We start from the raw sequence: 26,820 nt of genomic DNA on the forward strand, positions 1-26,820 counted from the left end.
TATTGTAATAGGAGCTGAGAGAATGACAGCACACCGGTGACACGCTGCCTTTACAGATAAAGGGCTGGATGTAGGGAGAGAGGAAATCAAATCAGCTTATGGTAAGAGTGAGAAAAGGAAGGAGACAAAACAGACGTCCAGAGGTACAGGAAAACTCATCTCCTGCCTGCCTGATATTCCTCCTCACATCCTCTGTCACTTCTTCTCCCTGCATGAATTCATTCCTGTATCCTTACATCTCCACTCCCTTCCTTCCTCACTCTCTCTCTCTCTCTCTGTCTCTCGCCAGCTCGGCCCTGGAGACATTTTACATTTACATCCTATTACACAGCCTGAGATGATGAGAGCGCTGTGTACCTGTCAGTGTCGATACAGTGATGCTGCTGCTGCTGCCTCCAGGTGAGGAGGAGGAGACTCATCAGGAGCATCACAGCGTTCTGTCTCTATTAACAAAGGCTGTTTACCTGCTCCAGGAAGAGAGAGAAGACCACACACACACACACACAAATGCACGCACACACACGCGCGCGCGCAAACGCACACATTCACGCACGCACACACACACACACCTCAATTTGGACGCTCTAACGAGAACATGCAGTCTGTCACGTTCAGTTCAAGTGTCCCTTTGTCCCGCTGAGGATCATGGGATACCTCTTTTCATGCGCCTTTAAAACTATTCTCCTCTTTGCAATAATGACCTTAAAAGATTTGCAGTGCAACTTGGAAGATTGTCCTTCAGCCGTAAGATGCAGAGCTAAATTCCTGTCCTGCCAAAGTACTCATGGGCAAGACACAATAGTACTACCAGCACCAGAGCAGTAGCTTCCTTCATTTTATCCAGTGTTTCACAAATATTATTAACACAGGCAAGATCAGGCATTCTGTGGGGCCATATCCACAGTAAAGCAGAGAAATCTTACTCTGCTACACACTGATGATACTGTATGTCAAAGGTTGTCCTCGCCCACAAGGCGGGCCTCCCCCAAGGGGGCTCCAAACAGAGTCAGGGGAGGATCAGTGACCGGAAGTGAAAAAGTATCACATAAGTTGTTAAAAGAAGACCACATAGAATAGCCTTAATGTGTGTGATTGGGTTAATGAGATAGCAAACTATCACAAGGAAGGCAGTAAAGCACATTTGTGTGAGCAGATCTGCCGGACACTGAATGTTGCTGGTGTGGTTTTGTCACCGTACGTGTTGTAAGCTTGTTGTAAGCTTGTTGTTAGCTTGTTGTTAGCTGTTTAGCCACGTTGCTAACCTAAATGCCGTTGTCACAGAAACAAAACCCACAGGCAGCACTTCGAGACCAGTGCCCTTGAGCCTGAAAAAAATGCTACATGGACAAAGACCCTTATGCTATCCTAGCTTAATGTTGATTGTCTATGGTATTAAATACTAATAATGTGTTTTAGTGTGTGTTTGTATTTTCCAAGCTTTGTCTGAGGGGAGATCCACATTCTCAGACTGTGAAAATCTCTGTTGTAGCCATCTGCAGCAGCAACACTTATTTAACGCTGCCTTGTGGCTTTCTGGCATTTTCACACGTCAAGTAACTTTTTATGTTTGAGCTGTAAAACTGAAAGAGTAGTTAATAGAATTTCCAACCCTGTGGCCATCAGATTGGCTCTAATGTCTCTTTAAAAACACTGATTTTGCATTGAAAATAACTTGAAGCATAACTGATGGTCATGATGTCGAAGCATGCTGCTGTTTGAGAAGCGGGTTCACCTTCATTACAAAAATACTGCTGTAAGCCTTCTCGAGACAGTATTAGTGAATCCCCAGTCATACTGTACATGTTGCTGTTTTTCGTCTCTCCTTGTTCCTAGCAGTAGGGCTGGTAAGCACCAGGTGGCCCAGTCCCCAAAGGCATGATTGTGAGGTAGTTGGAGGGTACGTAGCCCCTCTTCCCACCTCGCGCCTCCACCAGACTCCATTCGGGGTTCCCTCGTTTGTCGTGGGGCTCCAGGACACGAACTGGCTCGCCGGCCCGAACAGACACTTCATGGTTTCCTCTCGCTGTGAAGTCATATGCCGCCAACACCTGGGAGACAGGATGATGCCGAGTCAAAAACGAGAGTACAAGTCGACCATGCCTGATACCATCTGTCAGGTTGTAGTGCTCGTTCCATACCAGAAAACAAAAGTGATGGGAGAAGAGTAACACGTAGGGCGACTTTGTTACTGAGACATGTCACATTTGGCAGGGTGGCGTCAGGGGAAAGGTTATGCACTCAGAAAGGTTTATCTCATCTCTTATCTTATCTCTTATGCTTATTTTAAGATCTCAGGCACAACTTATCTCAAGTTTGAGCCCCTCCAAGCTTAGAGTTTAGATATGGACGTGCTCAGAGTGAGTGTTACATCTGGGAAAGACATCAAACATGATTATTGATTTTCAGAAGATTCATATTGTGATGATATGATCTTAGGTTATTATTTTCTGTGCTCAATTAGTACTTTGAGTTTTTGTTCCGCACATATGAGGAGTTTGGTCTCAACTACAGCTGGGCGATAATTCAATATGATAATTTATATTATTTTAATGTAATTTGTGTCAAGATGAAATAATATACTGAGATATCCTACTACACATTTACATGGTATAAATATTCATCCAGCCTAGTTAGTGTTGCAACAAGCAAACAATTTCTTATTAAAGAAAAAAATAAAGAATACTTAAATATAAGTCACACACACACACACACATACACATACACGTAATATGCTCTGGAAAGGTAAAGCCCACTAGTTATGTCTTGACAAATCCCATCTCATCACCGCACAGAGACACACACACACACACTGAAGGCTTCCTAATGAGCCCCGTGTTGGTATGACAGAGTGCTGCAGCAGTGCTAATAGCAGACTTTAGCGAGCTGCTCGATGTCATTAACAAACCCTCCACCTCCGCTCACCTCTCAGCTACGACATTAGCTTTTCCCTGACGGTCCACACAAATTAGCATTTAATTAGGATTTGGCCCCGGCAGAGAAGAGGCGTAGAATTATTATTCTTTTTTTTTTTTTTTTAAGTAAAGTGACCATGAGTAAAGTATCGACTGCAGGTGATTCATGTTGCAGGAGCTGGGCAGCAGCTATGTTTCTGATGGGAGTGAAAGAGTTTAGAGGAGTGTGGTGGAGGTAAACAGCGCTTCTTTGTTCTGATATATGGTGTGACAACATGGTGGGGCCACAAATGTGAGCGAAAGAGACACAGTTCACTGAGACTGCCCGCGACTCTACAGAAGCCAGACGGGAATTGTGTTGTTTTCACCTTGTCAGTCTACATGTGTATGTTATCATGGCAAAATGTGGTCCTGGGGGCAGCCGGTGGCTGAGTGGTCAGAGCAGTCGCCCAATGTAAAGAGGCTGAAGGCCCTCGAGGCAGCGGCCGCGGGTTCGACTCCGACATGCGGCCCTTTGCTGCATGTATCCCCCTCTCTCTCTCTAACCCCATTTCCTATCTGTCCTATATAATAAAGGCTTAAAAAAAAACGCCAAAAAATAATCTTTAAAAAAAAAAAAAAAAGGTTCTGGAGACACCTACTGTAGCGAGAACTTTGTCCGTGGTGAGATTTTGTCACAGTGAGCAAAACGTGCAAGATGGAGTCACAAAAGTTTTACGGATCGGAATGAATGCCGAGTTCAAAAATGGGTGTGCTCCTAGCAAACGTCCCTGGTCCAATTTGACATAGCAGCTGGTGTGATCCCACCATCATCAAGATGATCTCTAGTTAATATTGTTTTTTTATTCTGCAACCAAGATGAATTTTGCACCTTCATGTTGCTGCTTCTGCTCTTAAAGGTCCTACAGTGAACTGTGATCAGTGATCACTAACAAAAGATCATTAGTTTGGAAAAAAACCTACAGTGAGGACAGCGGGTGGAGTATGTCGTGTATGTTTTGTATACGAGCGGACTCAGGGTCATGAGGGTTGGACATGGGGAGGAGGAGGCATGAAAGACCGCCTCTATAAGGTCACTGGAGCCATCACTCACTTTAACAGGCAGTGTGGAGGCTTATCACACACACACACACACACACGAACACACACAAATTTACAAGCCTTGACACTCCCCTCTCACACTCACATGTTGTAAATGTAATCAATCACAACACAACACACACAGACACATTCTATCTCAGTCTGCAGCGGTGCATAAATTAACTCTCAACCTTTCACACAGTAACCCACTTACAAGGTTAAACAGCCAATTATGGACTTTTCCATTAATCGTGCACACACACGCACACACACCTCAGTGTACCCTCTTACAGATATGGGTACTCACATGATTACACTTACTCACACATGGCTGGATATGCAAGGATCCTCGCACATACACACATGTGCACACACAAACACACACACAAAGTCCAAGTCAGACATGTGACTGATTGATGCTTCGGCTGATGCTTCGGCCGTCCCACTGATCATTCAAAGCTTCAGACACACACACGGAGTCTGTAACGTGTAATCAATAAAAAAGGAACACACACACACTCACAGTTTGCAGTCTGATGTCAGATAATTTGGCGGCGAGTTGAAGTGGATGTTACAGAAGGGATAATTCTCACGTATGGCCGTTCAAAATGTACGATTTCCCTAATGAGGCCATTACATATGCTGATCGTTGCATTGGTCAAGAACATATTAATGTCAATATTTCATTTCAATATTTGGGTGGTGAGGTTTTAATTCTGCATCGAAATCATGGAGGAGCTATGCATTCAGAGGTGTTTCAAAATAAGACAGTCACCTGGAAGCACGGCTGGCTCATGACCGTCAGTGGCCGGCTCTCTGGCGTGTAGGAGTGTCGTCTGATTCCCGTCACGCCATCAGGCAGAGTCAGGTGTGGCGAAGGGGGCGGGTCCTCTGTTGGCTGGTGATACCGAATCAGCTTCGAGGAAGGGGCGTACCCTCTTCTGCCTGCGTGCAACATATGCAGATGCATGAAGTACTTTCCATGTAACATCTGTAAAGTTTTTTATTAAATATCAGGGCTGCTAATAATTATTCTTTTTTTAAAGTACAATGGATTTATTTGACAAACTGTCAGAAAAAAACTTTACAAAAAAGTCTTCACATTTGAGAATCAGTCAATTTTGGTTAAGAATATGACTTTAATTACTAATCAGTTATCAAATTTTATTTGTCCATGATCTGCTTTTACAAAATCCAGCCGGTTACAGCAATACAAGAAGTGTTTAGTAATCTTAGTATAAAGTGTGTATCCTTACTCATATGAAACCTTTAGAAGTGTTTAATCCAGCATAGAACAAAAAAAACAACGACTTGAATCTTACTTTTTATGTAAACCGTCTAAAATATCTAATATTTTCTAAATATATGTCCTCTAAAATGTGCCACCTATCTTCCAAAGTCCTCGGATTACTAATTTGAACAGTTGATGCTTGTTAAACACCCAAAAGATGGCGCCAAAGAGCTGCATTTAAGAAAAGCTGCACAGAGAAGCATCAGCAGCATTTGTCACTCCTGGGCCTCTAAACATTGGATCAGATGTTAAAGACACTGTAAGGAACGGTTACTACTCTTGAACTTAAACATCACAGCCAACACTGTCTCAGTGACAAGTGACATTTTAACCAGCTACCCAGCAGTAGGATATTGGTTGTTACCTCCTGCGTCGACAAGCCATCTCCGTTTGTCTCCACGGGTGTCTGCTTCACTGATAATGGCCACCAGCTCGCCTTTGGCCAGGTTCAGGTCCAGGTCCCGGCTGCCCACCACCGTCCCCATCACCTGGTAGATCTTTCCAGAACCGTGTTTATCTGTTAGCTGCTTCAGGCGGCGCTGAAAGGACGGACTCACAGGCTGAAAAAAGAAACACAAGGTGGAAGATAATGTTGTGTCATAAAAACTATTTTAAATTAACTTTTTGTTAAAATGATGCATAAACTGGTTGTTATCTTGACTGATAGTACATATTAAAAGATAAAATCATAAAAACAAACCATGAGGGACCTTTATTGTGATAGTGCATGGCAGGCGGAAGCAAAAACAAATGTTTCCTGTCACTGAACACGTGAAAATACCGAGAAGTGATTAAGAAAGTTGCAGAACAAGACAATCACCTATGACTTATTTATAGTTACACATGAACGACGTAACGCTGCAGATATGAATCGACTGCGATGACTCGGCACATTCTTCAGCTTGTGCAACATGTTTGACAGAGATGAGCGCAGTAATAAAGGATCACTACCTGTCAGAAATACTTATCTGAAAAGTTTATTATATCTTCAAAGAAAACGTGGCGTGCAACATGCTCTTTCAGTAGGTTATTCATGCAGGTTGCCTGGCAGGTTTAAGGAATGTGACCCAGTTTAGGACGTTTTGGAAGCAGTCGAGCAGGAATAGAGGCTGCAGGCACTGACGTTTGTTTAGCCAAATGACTCCAAACACTGTAATTATGAATAATTATGTAATTATGCTATGCTGCTATCCTAGAGCTAACGTTAGCATATTAGCAGTACACTCTAGGCTGGGAGGAATGTGGTCTTTAGTTTTTGATATATTTGATCATGACCTAACGTGTTGCACAACAGTTAAAATTAGTTGAATATCGTGATAATGATATTATATTGACCTGTTGGTGGCGCTGGATGAAAGGTCAGGGGATCAGTGTAATTAGGATCCATCCTCCGGGGAACATGAATGTCTATTCAAATGTGTTTGTGCCAATCCATCTGAGAGCTGCTAATATATTTCACACTGGACCAAAGTGTTCTTAGAGCCACACAGTTAAAAGAGAGTGTCTTTAGATAGAGTTACTCAGTGACTTTTTAAAACCTAACATTGTTCAGTGCAGTTTTGTGTTCAGACTACACGGGAAGCGCTCTCTCTAAAACTACGATAGGTAAGTAAATAATGAGTTTTGTTTGTTTTTAATTTAGAACAGGAACCAAAATGTGCAGCCAGTAGGCATAAAGATTAACATGTTGTGATGCATGTAGGTAAACATGATGGGCTTAAGGCTTAATACATGCACATTGAAGATAATTTGTGACGTTTAATGTCTGGTGTTCGTAAAAGGTTTCTTTTTTTAAATGGAAAATGATTGTGGTTGGACTGGAAGACAAAATTATAACTATGGACTGTGAACACAAAGAGTTTCTAAAAGGGAGAGGATATTTTTAAACAGCATTAGCTTTCAATCATCTAATACCCTTGCTAACTGGTGTGATGGCAGCTGCTACACTGGTCTGAGGAAAACATCACTATATTGAAGTGACTCCTGCTACTCATTCTGGTCATTTTACTCCATGATTCAATGCGTATTATAAAGAACATGGGCACTCTAAGTAGCCACTAGTGTGAAGGGGTTTGTATGCAGTTAAAATTGCAAACATAAGATGTCCATAAAGTAGTGTTAGCTGGGTTAAGCTTCCCTAACTGCAGGGTCTCATGTTAAGTAACTTTTGTACAGGACACTGGTGTCTCTTAATAATAATATTGTATTATTGATAATCTGCACTTCACCTTCTGTGACATCCTTCTATATTGGAGCATGCAGTGTTGTGTAACAAACGTGTTAAAGCATACTAAGCAGCTCAAATTTCTTGTGCAGCTGTTGTAGTCTGAAAAACAAAGGTTTGTTGTGCTGACTGTTATCTTAATGATATTGTTCTTTCACAGTCTGTGGATCACCGTGTCCGTCTATCTTTGACTGGCTTTCATCAAGTTAATGATGCATAAACACATAAATGATCTACTTCAGCTCCGCCTGTACTCACCTGGACAAACGGTGCATTGAGCGTATCTTCTACACTTCGACATAAAGTCTCCAGCCGCCTTGCACCTTCCAGCACTGCTGACTCTGCAAACTCCCAGAATGCACCGGGGCTGAGAGAGCTATGAGGGAGCTGGAAGAAGAATTTCAATTAAACCTTGGGATGTCATTAATGATTATATTCACATTGGTTAGTGTACTGGAAGAAATGGTGCAAAAATGTGTGTATATCATTCATATGCGGTTACCTGTTGTGCAAAGCTCTGGAAAAGTTGCTCCATGTCTGAGGCGAGGTCTTTATGCAGGCAGCTGAACGTCCCCAACATGCTCCAGATCATCTGCAGGGCTAAACCATTAAACTGGGGGAGCTCATTGAGGAGCAATGTGTTCATTGTCCTGTGAGGAGAGGTTTACATTGAAGTTTAAGATGAAGTTTTCATTAGACATGCTCACCCTCATCTCAACATCACTTCCACAGGGTTTCATCATACAGACTGAGATCATTCAAACTGGGAGGCTGTAAAAATAGAGCAACAGACTCAGACCGACTGGACTTGAATGGATAAATGGTAAAAGTACCGTATTTTCCGCACTATACGGCGCACCTGAAAACCTTCAAATTTCTCAAACGTGGACAGTGCGCCTTATAATCCGGTGCTCCTTATACATGGACCAATATTGAGCCACAACAGGTCTCGCAACTACGGTGAGCAGCCGCCGAATCTATTTTCCCCCGTAGAAGAAGTAACGTGCGGTGCATGTTGAGATATACGACTGCGCAAAGCGTGCCGTTTCATTTCCATTTGTGTGTTTGTGTAAAGAGCCCAAAATGGCTCCTGTTAAGAGACACGCTTACGACGCAGAGTTTCAACTCAAGGCCATTAGTCACGCAGTAGAACACGGGAATAGAGTAGCAGCCAGAGAGTTGAACATGAACCAATCAATGGTGCGGAAGTGGAGGACCAACAAGACGACCTCCCCTGACTGTTTTCTTGACATTGCCTTCAGCGCAGCTCCATCTAATGGATGCAGAACGTAACGTAACGTGGCGTCTATGCTATGCACCTTATAACGCGGTGCGCATTATATATGAAAAACTTTTAAAAATAAGCCATTCATTGAAGGTGCGCCTTATAACGCGGTGCGACTTATAGTGCGGAAAATACGGTAGTTAAGAGTCAAACAGCAGAAAATATTTAACAGCAGTAAACAGTTCAATTGAAGTGGAGCTCACTCTACTTAAACTAAAGTTGAAACAAGAACATTTTAAAAATGCTTACATACACAAACTTCAAAGTCTGATATATGTATCAGACTTTCCACACATGAAAAGACCCCTCCATCTCTACCTGTACGTGTTGGCCACAGCCTGTTCGTCGTAGCTCAGGTTGGATTTGGCTTCTATCAGTTCATAGTCAAGCAGCTTGTCCAGCCTCTTCCTGATCAGGTTCCTCGGGCCCACCAGGAGGTCCCGGAGCGCACACAGCGGTTTATGGATTAACGTCCTCATCCTCTTCTCCTACATGGAAGTACAGACAAATGCTGTCGTTCTTCATAAAGAGTCTTTACGCTTAATACTTAAAAGTGTTTGTGCTAATACTTGTATCTTTTATTGGTGTGCAACTAATACTGCAGTACATTTACTTGTAATATTTGTTTATTTGGAAGTACATAATTTGATAACTACTGGGGTCGATCTGGGTGAGAATGCCGGGTACACTCACAAATGTAGGAAGAATCCACTGTCTGAGAGCGGTCGTGATCTCCTTGTAGCAAATAGGCTCCTTCTCTCCATCCATATCTAAGTCAAACTCCTCTGTTTTGCAGGTAAGGAACCTCTGCGAACCAACAAAGAAGAGGGAGCTGTTTATGATGCCTGTTAGGCCAATTGTGATTTAGTTAAAGAGATATTGCTTTATTCACATACAGTACAGACCAAAAGTTTGGACACACCTTCTCATTAAATGAGTTTCCTTTCTTTTCATGACTATTGACATTGTAGATTCACACTGAAGGCATCAAAACTATGAATGAACACATGTGGAAATATGAATTTAACAAAAAAGTGTGAAACAACTGAAAATACGTCTGTTATTCTAGTTTCTTCAAAGTAGCCACCTCTTGCTCTGATCACTGCTTTGCACACACTCTGCATTCTCTTGATGAGCTTCAAGGGGTCATCACCTGAAATGGTTTCCACTCGACAGGTTTGTCCTGTCAGCTTCAATAAGTGGGATTTCTTACATTATAAATGGGGTTGGGACCCTCAGTTGTGTTGTGCAGAAGTCAGGTGGATACACAGCTGATAGTCCCACTGAATAGACTGTTAGAATTTGTATTATGGCAGAAAAAAAGCAGCTAAGTAAATAAAAACGAATGGCCTTCATTAGTTCAGCCAGTCTGAAAAATTGGGAAAACTTTGAAAGTGTCCCAGAATAAAGAAAACTCTTTGAATGAAAAGGTGTGTCCAAACTTTTGGACTGTACTGTACATGAGAATGATCTACTCTCCCAGCAAGAGGAAAATGAGCACAGCCTGGTGAAAATAACTTGCTGTATACAAGTAGGAAAATGGGAAAAAAAGAGGGAGGATACAGTGCTGATCCTTGTTGGTGGAAATAGAAATATAATTTTAGAGTGGAAAGGTAAACAGAAACTCATGTGTTTTGACTCCAGGAGCTTGTGAGTTTACACAGTGTGACTCAGAAACCCATGGCGACATGTTCAAGAATAAATATCACGTTATGTTCCACTTTTTCCACTTCTCCACTGGTCCTAAGTCACCAGTTCAAATCTTTGGAAAGGCTGGTGCGAGGCGAATGAGGGAAGTTAAAAAGATATGCAGCACTCTTCAGGCAGGTGCTTTTAAGCCCCAAACCTGTTGGTTGCTCACAGAAATGTGTGGAATTAATTTATTATGATGGGAACAATGCTGCCAAAGAGAAATTTTATGTTAAATTAAATATTCTGTATGTTGCAAAAAAATGGCATTTCCTGAATCCCGAGAAATGGGATGAGAAATGAGAATTTCCAAAATGTTTATTTCACTTGAGACAAGTTTAATAATAAAGATACCAAAGCAGTTTGCCTGCATGGAAAACAAGAAAAACACAAAATATGTCCGGCATCAGGTGAGTCAACTCGCAAAAAGTTAAATAACGCACACTATTGTCGCTTTAAGCTACGTTAATGAAGAACACATGCAGCCTACCTCTAGGTGATGAAGATACACCTCCACATTCTCGAGGAGCTCCAGGATGCCGTGCTCCAGAAGATAAAAGAAACCTTCCAAGGCGTCAAACTCCTCATCCACCAGCTGAAGCACAGCATGCGTTTGTCATATGAGAAGATGAAAATAAGATGCTTTACTCTCCTGTATGTCCGCACTTCAAAAAAGTCACAGGGCTCTGTATGTTAGAAATACAAGATCACATCCACTCTTTTGTGAGCTCTGTAATTGCCCTCATTTCTCTACCTTTCTCCTTTATCTCATTCATTTCTAATAGAATACATTTAGGGTAGAATGGCTCTGACTTTCCTAGTGCATCGAAAAGTTTTAGTTTTCTAGTTTAAAAAAAATAAGGAAGCCTATTGTGTAGATGCATTACATTGCTCATCATTAAAGAGTGAACTAAATGCTTTAAAATACAGTAAATAATGCAAGCAGAAAATATTTCCTATATGCTTTTCATTGTCAGATTTCTTTCTCTAGCTGCTGGATCAGCACCTGGGAAATGATGCTGTACATAGTTTAACAACCTATGACTTGGAATAATCACTATAATGACTTGTACGAAACCTTGGAGTCCCCTTAAGTTTTCTATTTGTAGTTATCCATCACTGGGACAGAGACACAGTAGATTGTCTTACAATGTCCATCATTCATTCAGTAATCTAAGGCTGTGGTTGGGATTGTTTTAAGTCACCAAGTTATTGCACATGACTTTAAATAGCAGGTGAATGCAGAGCTTCAAAGTGTGATTCCTTTATATGATACATATATGCAAAGCACTGCAGTCTATATAGTGTATGCGAAATGTAAAACAATCAAAAGGTTAAGTGGGAAAATGTCATCCTGTTGAGCAATTAGTAAAAATGTAGCCACAGGAGACATGTGAGGATGCTCATAGATGTGAACTCAGACAGACAGAAGCAGTCCGAAACAAACAGCAGGTTCAATAAAATGTTTTCTCTGCAGGTAAAACACAGACTAATCATTAACCGCTGTATTGCAGCAGGAGGCAGAGTCTCTGCTGGAAGAGTAGCTATGACTCCAGAGGCCTGGAAGAGTTACCTTCATGTAAACGTAACTGTAACTTCTTTGATTTCTGATGCCTAACTTCAAACAAGGGATGTAACAGAACATCACCCTGGAGATAGCAGGAATCCTGTGTAGCTCAAGGACACTTCAGCAGGGTGGTATTTAACTAAGGCCATTGAACTTCTTTCCTACCTTAGGTGTGATTCCGGTCTCATGTTTCAAGTGCTGGCTGAGCCTCGCCGTCTTCTTTGCGATGCTGTGGGTGTTTAGGCGGTTGATCTTGTCCTTTATGCTCAGGGTTTCTGTCTTCTTGTATTTGTCAGCTACAATCACAATATGGGGGGACAGTTAATCTGGAGTAGAGTGCCAGTCCTCCCATGAAACTATGACTCCCGACGATATATTCACTGTGTTTCAACCCACATATACAATACATTATACAATAATAGTGGACATCTCACCAACTTCTCTGAAGCGTTTGTAATCATTGATGCGACAGTTCAAGGCGATAGAGGTGTGGGCGGCATGCTCCAGAAGTGCATACGCTGGGTGACTTCTGTCAGTTTGCTTCTTGATGGCCTGCAGGAGGAGCGGGTAGCGGGCAATCCGCTGCATCGGCATCACCAAGAAGAAACTCAGAGATGTGGCGTTTACTTCAGGCCTGGAGAGATGAATGGCAACAATGTAGACTCTATCGTTTATCCAGTTGTGATTTGAGGTTTTAGGCAACATTAAATACAGTCAGCTCCAGCTCGAAATGACAAAAACCTACGCTGAAGTCTTGATGACTCGGACAATCTCGTCCCAGAGCGCCTCCTTCTGTTTGTAGCTGTTCTCCAGCACTGTGACTTGGCTGTAGTTGGCCAGGTATTCCTTATAGGAAGCCTCCATGTCTGAAGACAAGCTGAGGAACGCATTACCTGTCAGGGAGGAAAAACATAAACACATAACGCATATAGAAATGATAGTCAGAGCTCAACACACTCCACACCACACTCTTTAACATGCGAACAGAAGCTTAAAATAATAGTACCCCTATTTATTGTACTGTTGACTTATTTGACTAATCTATACAAATAAATAGATAGATCATTTTGGAATTATGTGAAACCTAATCCATGGTTTGAGTAACACTACTACTGTTTTCTTTGAAAGAACAATGGACCACGGGTAACGAACAACAGTCTTGTTGTCCGGTTAAGTGTCGTCACTGCCATCATGCAGACAGCCAAATTTAATCAATAGTCTCCATGCTGAGAAATTATATAAAATGTTGTTAAACCTTCACTTTCACTATCCCCCTCCCACATGACCATTTTCTCTTTGCACACATAAAAAATATAAGTGTGAAGGGAAGATTAGTTTTCCTCTAGCGTTGACTTTTTTCTGCCGTATCGTTTGTTCTTAAATATCATTTCCCAGGTGCAAAGCTTTAACAATAAACTCTAGTGTGCGTGCCTTTGGAGACGCATTTGCACCAAATGTAGAGACCTTTGCTGTGAGTTTGTCAGTGTGAGCTCGTTTACATTCTCACACGAGTGTGAAAACCACCTCTGCCTGAAGATTTTATTTGCTTCCTGTCAACAAGTCAGAGCAATTGATCTAAGAATAGAAAACCTCTGTGAAACCAGCAACGATCTTGTTGTAATCAGGTAACAAAGGGGATTTAGGGCTAAATCACGCAGAAAGTGAAAGTAAAATATGTATCATTACAGAATGTCTCCAGGAAGTGAGGGTCTCCAGGCTGAATCTGCTTCTGGTCCAGCAGGCTGAGGAGTCGACTGGACACGTCAATCACATCCTCTATGTAGAGAAACATGCTCTCCAGGTTGGCTGGAGGAGGCTGCGGTGGGCAGACAGACAGGAAAACACACTAATTAACTTCCTGGACTAAGGGTCTACTCACACTCACACCATTCTTATTGTGCCCAAGCGCGATTGACCGCTAAAGTCTAGTTCATTTGAGCAGTGTGAGTACAACTGTTCCTGACGGCTATTTATACACAACTGTTCCCCGCAATGGACATTTAAAAAGAAGTCGCCAAAGGGTTCGCGGTTGAGGGTACAGAGTTGAAATGACTAAATATTCAAAAACATTTGGAGTAAGTGCAGGCCGTGCCAGGGCCACGGGGGAGGAGGGACAATCACGCTAAAGCATAACACAGATAAACTCACCGCAAAAATGGTTAAGTGTGAGTAATATTGTTGATGTTGGGCAGAAACCTTGTAAGTCCAAAACCATCATTTTGCAGGAATATTAAGTTTTGATGACATTTTGAGGATCCACTGGATGAAGATTTAGTCACAAACTCTTTTTAATACTTTGAAAAATGACTTTAATAGCGACCGATAACACCGATTTATGAAGAAAAATCAAAATGACAAAATGTGGAGATACAAGGTTTCCACCAGACAGTAATGGTATGCGTGTGTCTGCTCCCTTACATAAAAAAAACGCTAATGCACAGCTGATAAAGGACCATTTTGTGGAGCTCCATTCTATGCTAATGAGAGAACAGTGGGCACTGAACAATCTGCACAGAAAACAAGCCAGACACTCTTCTGTCTCACAATGGCACCATTCACTCACACATTTATTCTGTCTGTCTGTCCAGCCGTCCGTCACCGCGCTGCTTCCCTCACTCTTTCTCCTGCTGTCCTTCCTCCATCCTTCATGTTTCTTTAACCATATTTCTTAAACTCTTTCAACGCCGTCTTTCATTTCAGCTCCAAATTTGCATTTTGCCTCTCAGTTTTTACAATGCCACATATCACAGACAGACCTCTATCTCTCTCATCAACTGTTCCTCCATTCCCCACTTAATCTCCTTCCCCCCAACGGACCATGAGCCCATTATTTTGCCCTTCCACTCCTCTTTTGTATTTTCACTCCACTCTCTTTCCCTTCATCTACCGCTCGCTCTGTGTGTTATCATTTCCATGCTCATCCAGAGCCCGGTCCTTCTGGCCCATAAAGCCTGATTCCATTATGTTTTACGAGGCATCATTTCATTACCGCTGCGATAATAAATGATTATTTAGCAGTAATAAGCAATACCTCAGACATAATGAAAAGCCAATGATAATAAAGCACTGTGGGGACGATGCATTACAGTTCCTTTGGATGCTGCGGTACCATATCAGCGTGTTGTGCTTACTTTTTAATTAAAGGCACAATCAAAACGCTTGACTCGGCCTACAATAAAAATAAGTAAATCACAACACAGAAATAAACATGCTGTAAAATTGATCGACTGGTCTTTTAATAAAAGGAAAGTGCAGCCTATTATTTTAGCTTTGTGTACAGTATTTGCTGATGAGATGAGATGATGAGTATTAAGTGGATCTTGGACAATAACATTATGTTCTCCTTTGGATATAAAATGTAAACAATTAGACCTTTGACCCCAAACATCTCACGTATCCATTCATCTTGTCATCGTATTTATATTTGTGCCGAATTTGAAGAAAATCCCACAAGAATGGGACGAACAGCTAAGCTGAAAACATATTGCCTCCAATCATGGCTGTCGCCAACGCACAGCTATAAAAACGTCCCCTGAACACTGTCAATCACTTGTCGGGAACTGAAAACACAAAAGTAGTTTGAAGACCTCCTCTATGGACTCTGAAGACTAAATGGACAATTTTCACTATTTTCTGACATTTTCCAGATGGCAGTGTCTGGTGGTCCGGACACAAACGCATTACTTTACACAAGATGGATTTTCCTTTGATATGTGATTCTACAATTCTCACATGATCTCCTGCTATTGTGAGAATCAAGCTGTCATATGAGGTAAACTTAATGCTACAAACCCCTGATTCATACCTGTAGTTTCCGTAGGTTGCTTCTGATGGTCACAGTGCTAACTTCTAGCAGTCGAAGGTAGTTCCTCTCAGACTGGACCAGCTCTTCTATGACCAGAATCTGTTTCTGGACTGCCTTCTCCTTAGCTGCTGCTTCCTCCTCTTCGGACTTCTTCTTGGCCTCTTCTGCCTCCTCTGCCAACCTCTCCTCTGATTTAACGGAGCTCTCCTCTGAGAAACTATCCTGTGAGGAAAGTTTTACATTTGTTTCCACATGTTCTGACGTCTCTTCTGCTGCCTCCGCAAATACGGACACATTTGACTCCTCCTCTGAGCTGAAAGTCTCATCTTCAAACGGATCTGTGTCTGCGGCTCCATAATTCTTCACCTGGAGCTCCTTGTTCATTTTCTCGGTGTCATTCTCTACAGCTCCAAAGGAAGACGGAGCAGATGAGGTCGGCTTAGTGAGAGGCAGTGTGAAGGAGGAGGGCTGAGGCCTCCTGGGCACCTCCATGTTGGCGGTCACTGTGAAAGAGAAACAAATGTGTTTTAATGTAAAGGAGCCAGTTTAGGTGGTTCGGGCATCTAGTAAGGATGCCCCCTGGGCAGGGAGGTGTTCCAGACATGTCCAGCTGGGAGGAGGCCTCGAGGAAGACCCAGGACCAGGTGGAGAGATTATATCTTCACACTGGCCTGGGGACGCCTCGGGATCCCCCAGTTAGAGCTGGTTAATGTGGCCCGGGAAAGGGAAGTTTGGGGTCCCCACGCTGGAGCTGCTGCCCCCGCGACCCGACCCCGGATAAGAGGCTGAAGATGAGATGAGATGAAACGACACTCACAAATAATATATTTTCATAGTTAACGTGTCCTTTATCTTCTTCATAGTCACTGTCAAGCATCTTTCAATATTATAAAAGAATCTGATTGATATTTAAAACAAAGAGTAGACTGTAGTTGAGTGTGGCAGGTGGAAAGTATTGATTGAACAGTGAAAGGCAACTGCAGCGTGGTGTCAAATGTCTTCATGGACCAGATGGACCACACTGGATGCACAATAATACTGGAAGATAAGAAGATGGAGGACGGACAACTCAAAATTTAACAATGAAACCATTTAATGTTCTTTGCATTACCAAGAAATAAAGAAAGATTACTGTATAAAAGGAGCTTTAGATGGGCTTCAGCTGCTTCAGAAGAGGTTTTACACCAGTCCGGTGCGCTCACTTTGACAACCTGGTCTCTGGACTCTGATGAAGACGCACTTAACATTAAATGTGTGCTTCATCATAATTTGGTTCTCATGTCCTAAGTCTCCTGTTAATGTTACAGTATCTCACCCACCAACTTTCTGTGGTGACACACTGGCTCGAATGAGCTGCTTTAGCATCAAACATAGCAAGAAACATACAGACTAGACTGCTGGTACTTGGAGAGACACCTCAGGTCAGTCAAAACACAAAAGGCGAAAAAACTGAAACCATAAAATCAAACATACTTGACCTCCTTTATTAAGTGAAATTAGTTATAAACAGTGGTTTTGAAGTGGGAATATATGTGTTAACTGCAAAAGCTCAATACAGCGCCACTCTCTGTGAGTCCTCCTCCATTAGGTTTACTTTATTAGCACAGCTGTGTCGTCCAAATAGTAAAAGAGACGTGTCGGAAGTGGCACATTTACATGACAAGGTAAAAAAAAAATACAGGTTGCAGGAAAATGCACTAGACAATTGCCATACTGTTGGAGACATTCAGTGTTACATAAGCAAATGTTTCAGTTTAAGGACATATTTGTCTGACTGTTTACAGGGACAACAGTGGTAAGAAGTGAGCTACCTACTTTTCATTTTCCACCCTATTTCTGTTTTTCACACATCATAAAAGTGAAGAAAGAGTTCGAGAGAGTTTTTTTTCCAAACATCTGGTCTGCACCATAAAATTCCTAGAAATTTCAGGGCAGATAACGAAACATTCCTGTTTTGGGTCCAAGGTTTATTATCACTTGGAAGTGAATCATCTCATATCAACCACCTCATATATAGTCCACAAACCTGCAGATAGCAACAGAGCTGCAGATGTGATAGCTTTGTTTATATTGTTTACTTCACACAAACATGCAGAGGAGGGAGATGTATTGTCATGGACCCCTTTGAGCTGGTGCACCACGTGTTGGCCCACCGGGGTGCTGGCAATCTGCTTACAGAGCGACTAATGCTGCCACCGCTGTGACAATTAGCCGTTACGTGATTCAGCTGAACAGCCTTCTGTGGCTTTAAAGGAAAGACTCTAATGACAGTTTTATTCCTGACTCAGAGATTAAATTATAGTGCCTGTGTAAGGAGTTACTCATGACAACGTAAGCAACGGGTTCAGAGTTTCTTCCATGCATCATAGTCCAAGGGGTTGGAGGCTTTGCAATAATCGTGCCGGTATGACGCCCAAGTTTCTTTATTTCTGTCTTCATACTCTCAGAACTGTTCTACAGACACATTTCAGTCTGGAGCAAAATACAGCCCGAATAATTCAATTCAATTCAATTAAATTTTATTTATAGTGCCAAATCATCACAAAAGTTATCTCAGGACACTTTACAGAGTAGGTAAAGACCACACTCTATGACTTATTTATGATTTACAGAGACCTACTAGTCTGATACTGTCTAACTACCTGCTAACATTGCATCAGTAAAGTCTCACCTTCAGCTGCACCCTGCTGCATGAATGTACACAATAAAACTGTTGTGTACTGTAACTACATCACACAAACAAATGACTTAGTGAAGCTGTTTAAATCTACTCTAAAAGATCTTCAGCATTACGTTTAGCTAGGTGTAGCTAATAAGCAGGCAGCTGTGCCATACGACAGCCCTGTATCAACACCGTCATGAAGATTATAATGTCATTTTAGAGAGATGTCGACTCAAACTGAAATCAATGGTGTGTAACATTTTCCAAACCATACATTGAATTGCTCCTTCAATCTTTTTTGTTATCATTATCTGCATGGCTTCACTGGATGGCCTCCACTTTAGTATTAGTAAAATAGGTTATTGTGACTGTTGTCCATTTTGATGTAATCCCACCTCACAGATTTATCTTCTCCCTTAAACAAAGGGTTTAGGGTTTTAGCAGCATATGGTGACCCAGAGTTGGGATAACAAGCAGAGCTGGGTGTCAAACCTCAATGATTTTTTTTTTTTAGTGATGACAAACAGAAATCAATCTGCAGCTCAGATAGTTCCTTAATTAAATCAAAATGTTCTGAATGCTTAGTTAGAGTTCTTGGCAGACTGCTTGTGTTAAGACATAATTTAATATTTAACAGCTTTTTTTAAATGTAAAGTAACTTGTAAAAATACATGCTTAGAACTTTAAAAGTAAAGTATTCATAAAAGTACTATTTTGGTACTGTTACCAACAACAAGGTATCATGTTGGCATAACCTATGATCTTTTTGAGCCCTTATGTCACAGTTATGGCACAAAAACACACAGAAAACAAATGACTCTCAGTCACAAACTGACACAAAACTTTTTTTACATCCCCAAACAAGAGCCCCAGGCTGAGACATCTGCAGCCCACAAGCAGAACCAAAACCACAGCAAACTCTCCACCATCCTGACAACTGCAGCGTGCATTAGAGTGACAGAGTATCATTAAAAACAATTACATGAGATCAGGCCGTCATTACCTCGTGCAGAAATCTTGATTTAGCTGTGATGAACCTCAATCTCCCCCCTCTCTCTCTGCGTGTTGTTGTGCTCTGTCCCAACTGAAGAAGAAATCTGCTGCAGAGGACACGCTGCTGCATTGAAAACACACACACACACACACAAACTGGTGTAACTTTCTCCAGTGACTCACACACAGCAGGCTGCTGCTGGGCCTCATGTGGCAGGAGTGTGTGTATATCCACGAGTGTGTGTGTGAGAGAGAAAAACACAGGGTAGAAGTGTGTGAGGAAAGGAAAGGGGGGATGGGAGTGGAAAGGAGGGTGGGCCGGCTATTTTGTAGAGGAAAAAGAGGGGAGGGGGAGGAAAGGGTGGGGACACACACACACACACACACACACACACACACACACACACACACACACACACACACACACACACACACACACACACACACACACACACACACACACACACACACACACACACACACACACACACACACACACACACACACACACACACACACACACACACACACACACACACACACACACACACAGCTGAATAAGCTGATTGACTGCAGCAGCTGGTGGAAAGAGGAAGTGGCACTCACCCGGGCCGATGCTGATTGGCTGACAGGTCCTCACAGTGGAATGAAGGACCAATCGGACGACACGTAGAGAGGGTTTTCATGAAACTTAGCACGGACCAATGAAGTCAGAGCGTAGAAGTGATTGAAGTTTTCCTCTCACAGGACACAAAAGCACGGCGGGACGTCCCATCCTCTTCCAATTGCAAAGGGATTGTCTGGATTTTCTGGTGGACGGTAACAAAAAGAGATTTACAGCTCACTCCTTTGGATTTTTTTCAACCGGAAATAAAAGATTTAGGGTTGTAATTTATTTCAAGCAATTAAAGAAGGTGGTTGTCTGACTGAGCAGCAACTAGTTGGCACAAAGGTATCCCACTGAAAGTTAAGTGAACTTCGTATTTTGAGAGGACACAGCATAACCATTCACTGTCCTGCAACATTACAGTGAGTTCCTCTAAAGGTATCCATTTTTAGCATAAGGATTGACTGTAAATACACCTGGAATGTCATTAGTTTTGCAGGTATTGGGACATAAACCGAGGTATTGGATACATTTTGACCTGATGATGGCACTAGATGGAAAGTTAAGGGATCACACAAGTCGTTAACAATTTATCATAAGGGTGACATGGATGTCTTAAACAAATTCCAAGGCAATCCATCCGATATCTGTGGAAACATCTTATAAATAATCAAGATTCAAGATTTAAGATGTTTATTGTCATATGTTCAGTTAAGACAGACGTCACACTGCACAAGGAAATTCTTACTTTGCACATCTCCCTGGTCACAAAGAAAGTCAAAATGAAATAAAAATATATATTTCACTTAACAGTGTCAGAAATAGAACAACAAAAAACTAAAACCATTATGCTTCAGTATTTAGGAACCATGAATATGCTTGCAAAATGTTGTGCCAAGTTAGCAATCCATTGATTAGATGTTGAGAGATTTAACTGGAACCTAACACTTGACCTGCTGGTGGAGTTAAAGGAAAAGTCACAGGATCATTAATGTTATTTAAATTCATCAACTGGTCACAGTGAATATAAGTACCAGATATGGCAATGCATCCAATACATGCTGAGATATTTGAGTGTGGACACAGTGATGAGCAGACTGATAAATCGGCAGACAGCCCGACACTGTATGAGACTTAAAAACTCAACACAACAGTTTTCACTGGAAGTACCTGGACCTGGAGGAATTTGTAGTGATGCCAGAAAAGAAGAGGAAGTACCAGAGTCCTGTATGTCTTATGCTGAAGGAGTTTATTTATAAAGACGTGAGATGTGCTAACATCACATAAACATGAAGATAAAGACTCCAGTCACCAGTTAGATAATGCAAAATGCCACCCAGTGACGTTGAGCGTTATCATCTAACTCTACAGCTGCGTCTGCAACCTGCCAGAGAGTGAGAATGAAGACGCTGAGACAGAATATGGCCTTGGCGTGTTCCTCAGAGAGTTTGGGGCAGATTAACTGAACCCGGCTGTAATCTAACAGAAAGTCCTATGATTATAACTTTCCACTAAAGCACCGAGGGATGATTCATTAACTCATACAAACTGTCTTGGGAAATGAAATATCCCCTAACAGTACCTTCTCCCAAGATCAATGTGTCACCTCTCACAAAAAAAACCTTCCTCAATACAGAAAATCTGTTTTTGACATAGTGCAGATGGACGATGTTGCTGCAAATCCGCAAAGTAACAGCCTATCATACTCTACACTTTCAATTTCATCTTTGTTTACACTTTATATGTTATAATAGGAATGCATCTACACAGGACATGCCAACTTTCCTGGGATAACTCTAGCATTAATATTTCTGCTTCATAGAATCAAACAGACTCAAATGGTCATCTCAGCATGCGCCTGTGAGCCCTGAAGATAATTAGAAAAAGATGTTAGCCGTAACCCTGAGACAATGAAAGGATTCACGGCAGTCAGGAATGAGGGAGGCAGGAAGGCTGCAGCTAATCTTCCACGGATCGGTATGTCAGAGAGGAATGCTGCAGGACGGGGTTCTCTCATCAGCTGACTCGTGTTGATAGGACAATTTAAGGTGTGTTGAAGAAAAGAAAAGCTTCTGCTAAAGTGACAATATACTTCAGACGTATACCCGACTCTGTACAGTGACCTGCGATGGCAAACGTCTTTCTCAGAGCCATAACCTGCCTTCCAAAAAATGCTCCATTCCTAGAACGAACAGTATACCTTTGCAAATGCTGCGCAAACTTCTGATGCTTTTTGTTAATGACACTAGAGCTATATTGATAAACTGGCCAGGCCCAAAATATGTTTGGTTCATTCCTCTGGGACTGTCTAGACCAGGGGTGGGCAATTCCGGTCCTGGAGGGCCACTGTCCTGCATGCTTTAGGTTTCTCCCTACCCTAATACACCTGAGTCTAACAATAATCAAACTGTGACAAGCATCAGCTGCTTGATAACGAGCACTGCGCAAACTTCTGATGCTTTTTGTTAATGACACTAGAGCTATATCGATAAACTGGCCAGGCCCAAAATATGTTCGGTTTACTCTAGTGGGTTTTCTCCGGGTTCTCCGGTTTCCTCCCACAGTCCAAAGACGTGCAGGTGTTCGGTTCATTGATGACTCTAAATCACCCGTAGGTGTGAGTGGTTGTCTGTCTCTGTTTGTCTCTATGTGTCCTGTGATAGACTGACGTCCTGTCCAGGGTGTAACCCGCCTCACGCCCCGATGTCAGCTGGGATTGGCTCCAGCCCCCCCCGGCGACCCCGACAGGGACAAGCGGTTGAAGATGAATGAATGAATGAATGAATGAATGACTGTCTAGATTCTCAAATATCAATGTGTAAAAATCTTGCTAGTTCTTGTTGGACTTTTGAGTGAGTAATCAGAGAGTGACTGATGTCTGGAGGAAGGTGGTTCAAGCAGTGAGGAGCAAGGTAAAAGAAGAGTCAGAGCTGGGTGGAGTCGTGACTTAGTGAGAAGGCTAAATGGAGAACCACGTTTGCCGTAATTGCAGGGTTGGTCCACTTCCTGGCTACCATGCATGTCTTCACATAAACAGACTTGACTTTGTTAGTGCAAAAAGGTGATCGCAGCATTACTCACAAGGATGACCGCGAGTGACAGCAGATTAAGGGTGCAATCACAACATGACTTTGCTTTCTTTGAATTATGGAGCCTAAGTTTACGTTGTCTTTGTAGTTTTCACGCTTTTGTGCGTCAGGGACTCACAAGCTGCTTGAATATTAGATTTTGGTGGCCTGACATCACACCGGGGAAGACATATCCACACTCAAACAAATGGGATGTTTCTATTTTTTAGTGCTGGATGATAATTTAATATGATCATTTTAGGCTTTTCAGTGGAATGGTATCGTCATATAGGCCCAAAATTAGGGCATTCAAATTGATAATAACAATAACTGTTCATAATAAATATGAGAAAAGTCGTTCCGGTCCAGAAGCAGCAGAAGGAGAAGGAAAGCAACCTTGGCTTCCTTTCCACTGGAGAACTGATATAAACACATTCAGACAGACCAAACATCATTGTTCGTATCACAGCACTATCTGCTCTGGACGACCTCACAGTCATGTCTCATGAGGCTTTACAGTTTGCCTTCACATTTGCCACAGTTTCTTGATTTAAAGATGAAAAATCCTTCTTGGAAAGCTGAAAATGAATGGAGTAGCTTTACATGGCATTTTATATACACACAAATGTCACAGGTACCAAGGCATGAAGGTGACATAGTGTACATTAAAATAAACAATGAAAACTGGAAATAAGATAAGATGAAACTTTATTAATCCTGAAGGAAATCCCTACGCCAGACCACTCCAAAATTAGAGCAACGATACAATACAAGACAAGAGAGTGGGTCGTCCTCCATTTGGAAGATTTGCAGTTCGATCCCCACCTTCCCTGTCCACCTGTCGAAGTGTCCTTGGGCAAGACACTGAACCCTGAATTGCTCCCTGTGCTGTGCATGGGTGTGTAAATGTGGTGTGAATGGTTAGATTAGATGGTCTGTCGATGTCCACTGCCATCAGTGTGAATGGGTAATTGTGACAAACACTGTGAAAGCGCCTTGCGTAGTCAGAAGACTAGAAAGGCGCTTTATAAGTACAAGTCCATTTCCAACAAAAACAACAATAATAGAGAAATAAATGAAGTGACCAATGAGCAAAGTACAAATACAGTAGTCCTATAATCCAAAGTACAAATAAGCAGTCCTATAATAAATAATAAATACATGTTCACGGTTGACTACAGAATCTTTTAATCCTACAGGGTTCCTACACCTTTCCCAAAGTCATATTCAAGCACTTTTCAGGCATTTCAAGCTCTTTACAGCTGTGGTAAACTACATCTTTGTATACAGTGTATACAGTGTATTCTGTGTACTTATTATTGCACTTGATCATCCCATTAAATGAGATGTTATTGTGCTATAAACAACAGATTTCTTACAGAAAATAGTCACAAACAAAGCCATTTTTCACGCAAAAATGGGAAAAATTGGGAATATGGAGATCTTCTTTTCTCTGGTTTATATCATTGATGCTAGCTCAGATACATTTAAAGCACTTTCTTTAAAATCCAAGCACTTTCCCAACCTTGAAACACACCACATGGACAGTCCATGTGGTCAACAGGTGGACACGTCACAGGCATGTCATGTCCACACTCACAGTAACTTCTGGTGCCCTTCACAATAAATCTCCAACCAGAGACATTAGCTTTGTGTTTGTCGTGTCTGCTTTGATTTAACGGGAGTCGAACATCTGTTAGCATCACAGTGTGTTTGGGGGGCAAACGCCTGAACGACACTAGCACAACAGCATGTGTTTGTTTCCATTATGAGAGGACGGAAACCAATTAATTCACCATTAACGTTACTTCGTCTTTTCTATTTAATTCAAGCATTTCCGTTCACGTTGGAGGACTTTAAACCAACACAATGTCGGTAGCAAACTGCCGCAGAGCGGGACCAAACAGGCAGCAACCCCTCCTTTGGTGTAAGGTTGGGGGGTACTGCGGTGTCTCTGCCGCCCTGTGTTGGGATGAAGACGGGGGTAATGATGAAATACATGTAATAAAACGTTTACCTGTCCGTCACCGTCCTCTCATCCCGTCTTTAGCCCCGCTGTGATGACGGGCTCTCGGCGCTTCTGTCACTGAACTCCCGTTCACCTGTTGTTGTCATGCCAGCAGCCTGTCGAGCTCGCGACAAGCACGTTCGGTCACTGCTTTACAAAATAAAAGCCTCATGAAAGCGCAGACATGCATGTTTATTTCAAAGTAAAGGCCGAAAAAAACGTGATTATCAGTTTAACAAGAATATAACCTGTTATAGACTGTGGAGATCTGCTGTATATGAATGCATCTGCTACTGGTATTCACATGTTGGATAGTGTGTATCAGGGGGCACTGAGGTTTATAACAAACTGTGGTTCATTCAGGGTCATCCCTATGTTCCCACACCCCTGTGTTCCCACAGCCTTATGTTCCCACATTATAAGATATATTTTCAAAATTAGGCTTTATGTATTACAGTAAGGGTTGAAAAGCATTTCCAATCCGCCACACCGTGTGATACATCTCAAATGTGGGAACATAGGACTGTGGGAACATAGGACTCTGGGAACATAGGGCTGTGGGAACATAGGACTGTGGAAACATAAGGCTTTGGGAACACAAGGCTGTGGGGACATAGGGCAGTGGGAACATAAGGCTGTGGGAACAAAAGACTGTTGGATCATAGGGATATGGGAACATATAGGGCTTTGGGAACAAAGCTGTGGGAACAAAAGACTGTTGGAACAGAGGGATATGGGAACATAGGGCGTTGGGAACATAAAGTTGTGGGAACATAGGCCTGTGGGAACATAAGGCTGTGGGAACATAGGACTTAGGGAAGATAAGGCTGTGGGAACATAGAACTGTGGGAACACAAGGCTGTGGGAACATAGGGCTGTGGGAACATAGGACTGTGGGAACATAGGGCAGTGGGAACATAGGACTGTGGGAACATAAGGCTGTGGGAACATAGGACTGTGGGAACATAGGGCTGTGGGAACATAGGACTGTGGGAACATAAGGCTGTGGGAACATAGGACTGTGGAAACATAAGGCTGTGGGAACATAGGACTGTGGGAACATAAGGCTGTGGGAACATAGGACTGTGGGAACATAGGACTGTGGGAACATAAGGCTGTGGGAACATAAGGCTGTGGGAACACAGTGTTGTGGGAACATAGGCATAGACCCGCTGGTACAATATAAACAGAATGTGACAGAAAGTCATTGTCAACCCCGTCAATAAAAAAAAAAATATATATATATATATATATTAATTCAGACTAAATTTATAATATTTTTTATGGAAAAACAATCACCTCTAAACGCCCCGTGGGTGGATTATTTTAAATATATATAATAAATCTATCCATAATAAAGATTTTTTTACATATTCAACCTTTAACTTCTCTTTTCTTTTCAACTTATCCAAACAGAAGAGAGACAGCGGGTAAAGTTACCATATTTTACTTTGTGTGCATGGAATTAGCAGGAAATCATAAACAGCTGTACTGAATAGATAACCTTTATTTATATTGTGTTGTTAGACAAATACTGTATTTGGTCAAATCCAGAATTGCCATGGCTGCACTTTTACTCCCCGCCGCCAGGGGGCTCCACCGCCGCGGGCCCGTGTGACTGCAGCAGCG

The 26,820-nt window shown here is 42.1% G+C and overlaps 1 protein-coding gene across 1 annotated transcript; it reads right to left on the reverse strand.

The window, feature by feature from the left end:
• Window positions 1–1,589: 1,589 nt before the first annotated feature.
• arhgef37 (Rho guanine nucleotide exchange factor (GEF) 37) lies at window positions 1,590–20,254 on the reverse strand. Its single transcript, XM_083915468.1, has 15 exons — window positions 20,115–20,254; window positions 19,519–19,632; window positions 15,854–16,356; window positions 13,735–13,864; window positions 12,794–12,941; window positions 12,483–12,682; window positions 12,214–12,344; window positions 10,972–11,076; window positions 9,486–9,599; window positions 9,111–9,280; window positions 8,010–8,157; window positions 7,766–7,894; window positions 5,648–5,843; window positions 4,768–4,937; window positions 1,590–2,048 (listed from the first exon to the last, which is right to left on the reverse strand). Exons 3-15 carry the CDS (start codon window positions 16,343–16,345, stop codon window positions 1,830–1,832), a joined length of 2,352 nt encoding a protein of 783 aa, XP_083771594.1. The 5' UTR covers window positions 16,346–16,356; window positions 19,519–19,632; window positions 20,115–20,254; the 3' UTR covers window positions 1,590–1,829.
• Between the last annotated feature and the right edge of the window lie 6,566 nt (window positions 20,255–26,820).

This window comes from Echiichthys vipera (assembly GCF_963691815.1).
Source record: "Echiichthys vipera genome assembly, chromosome: 6".
Lineage (NCBI taxonomy): Eukaryota > Metazoa > Chordata > Actinopteri > Perciformes > Trachinidae > Echiichthys > Echiichthys vipera.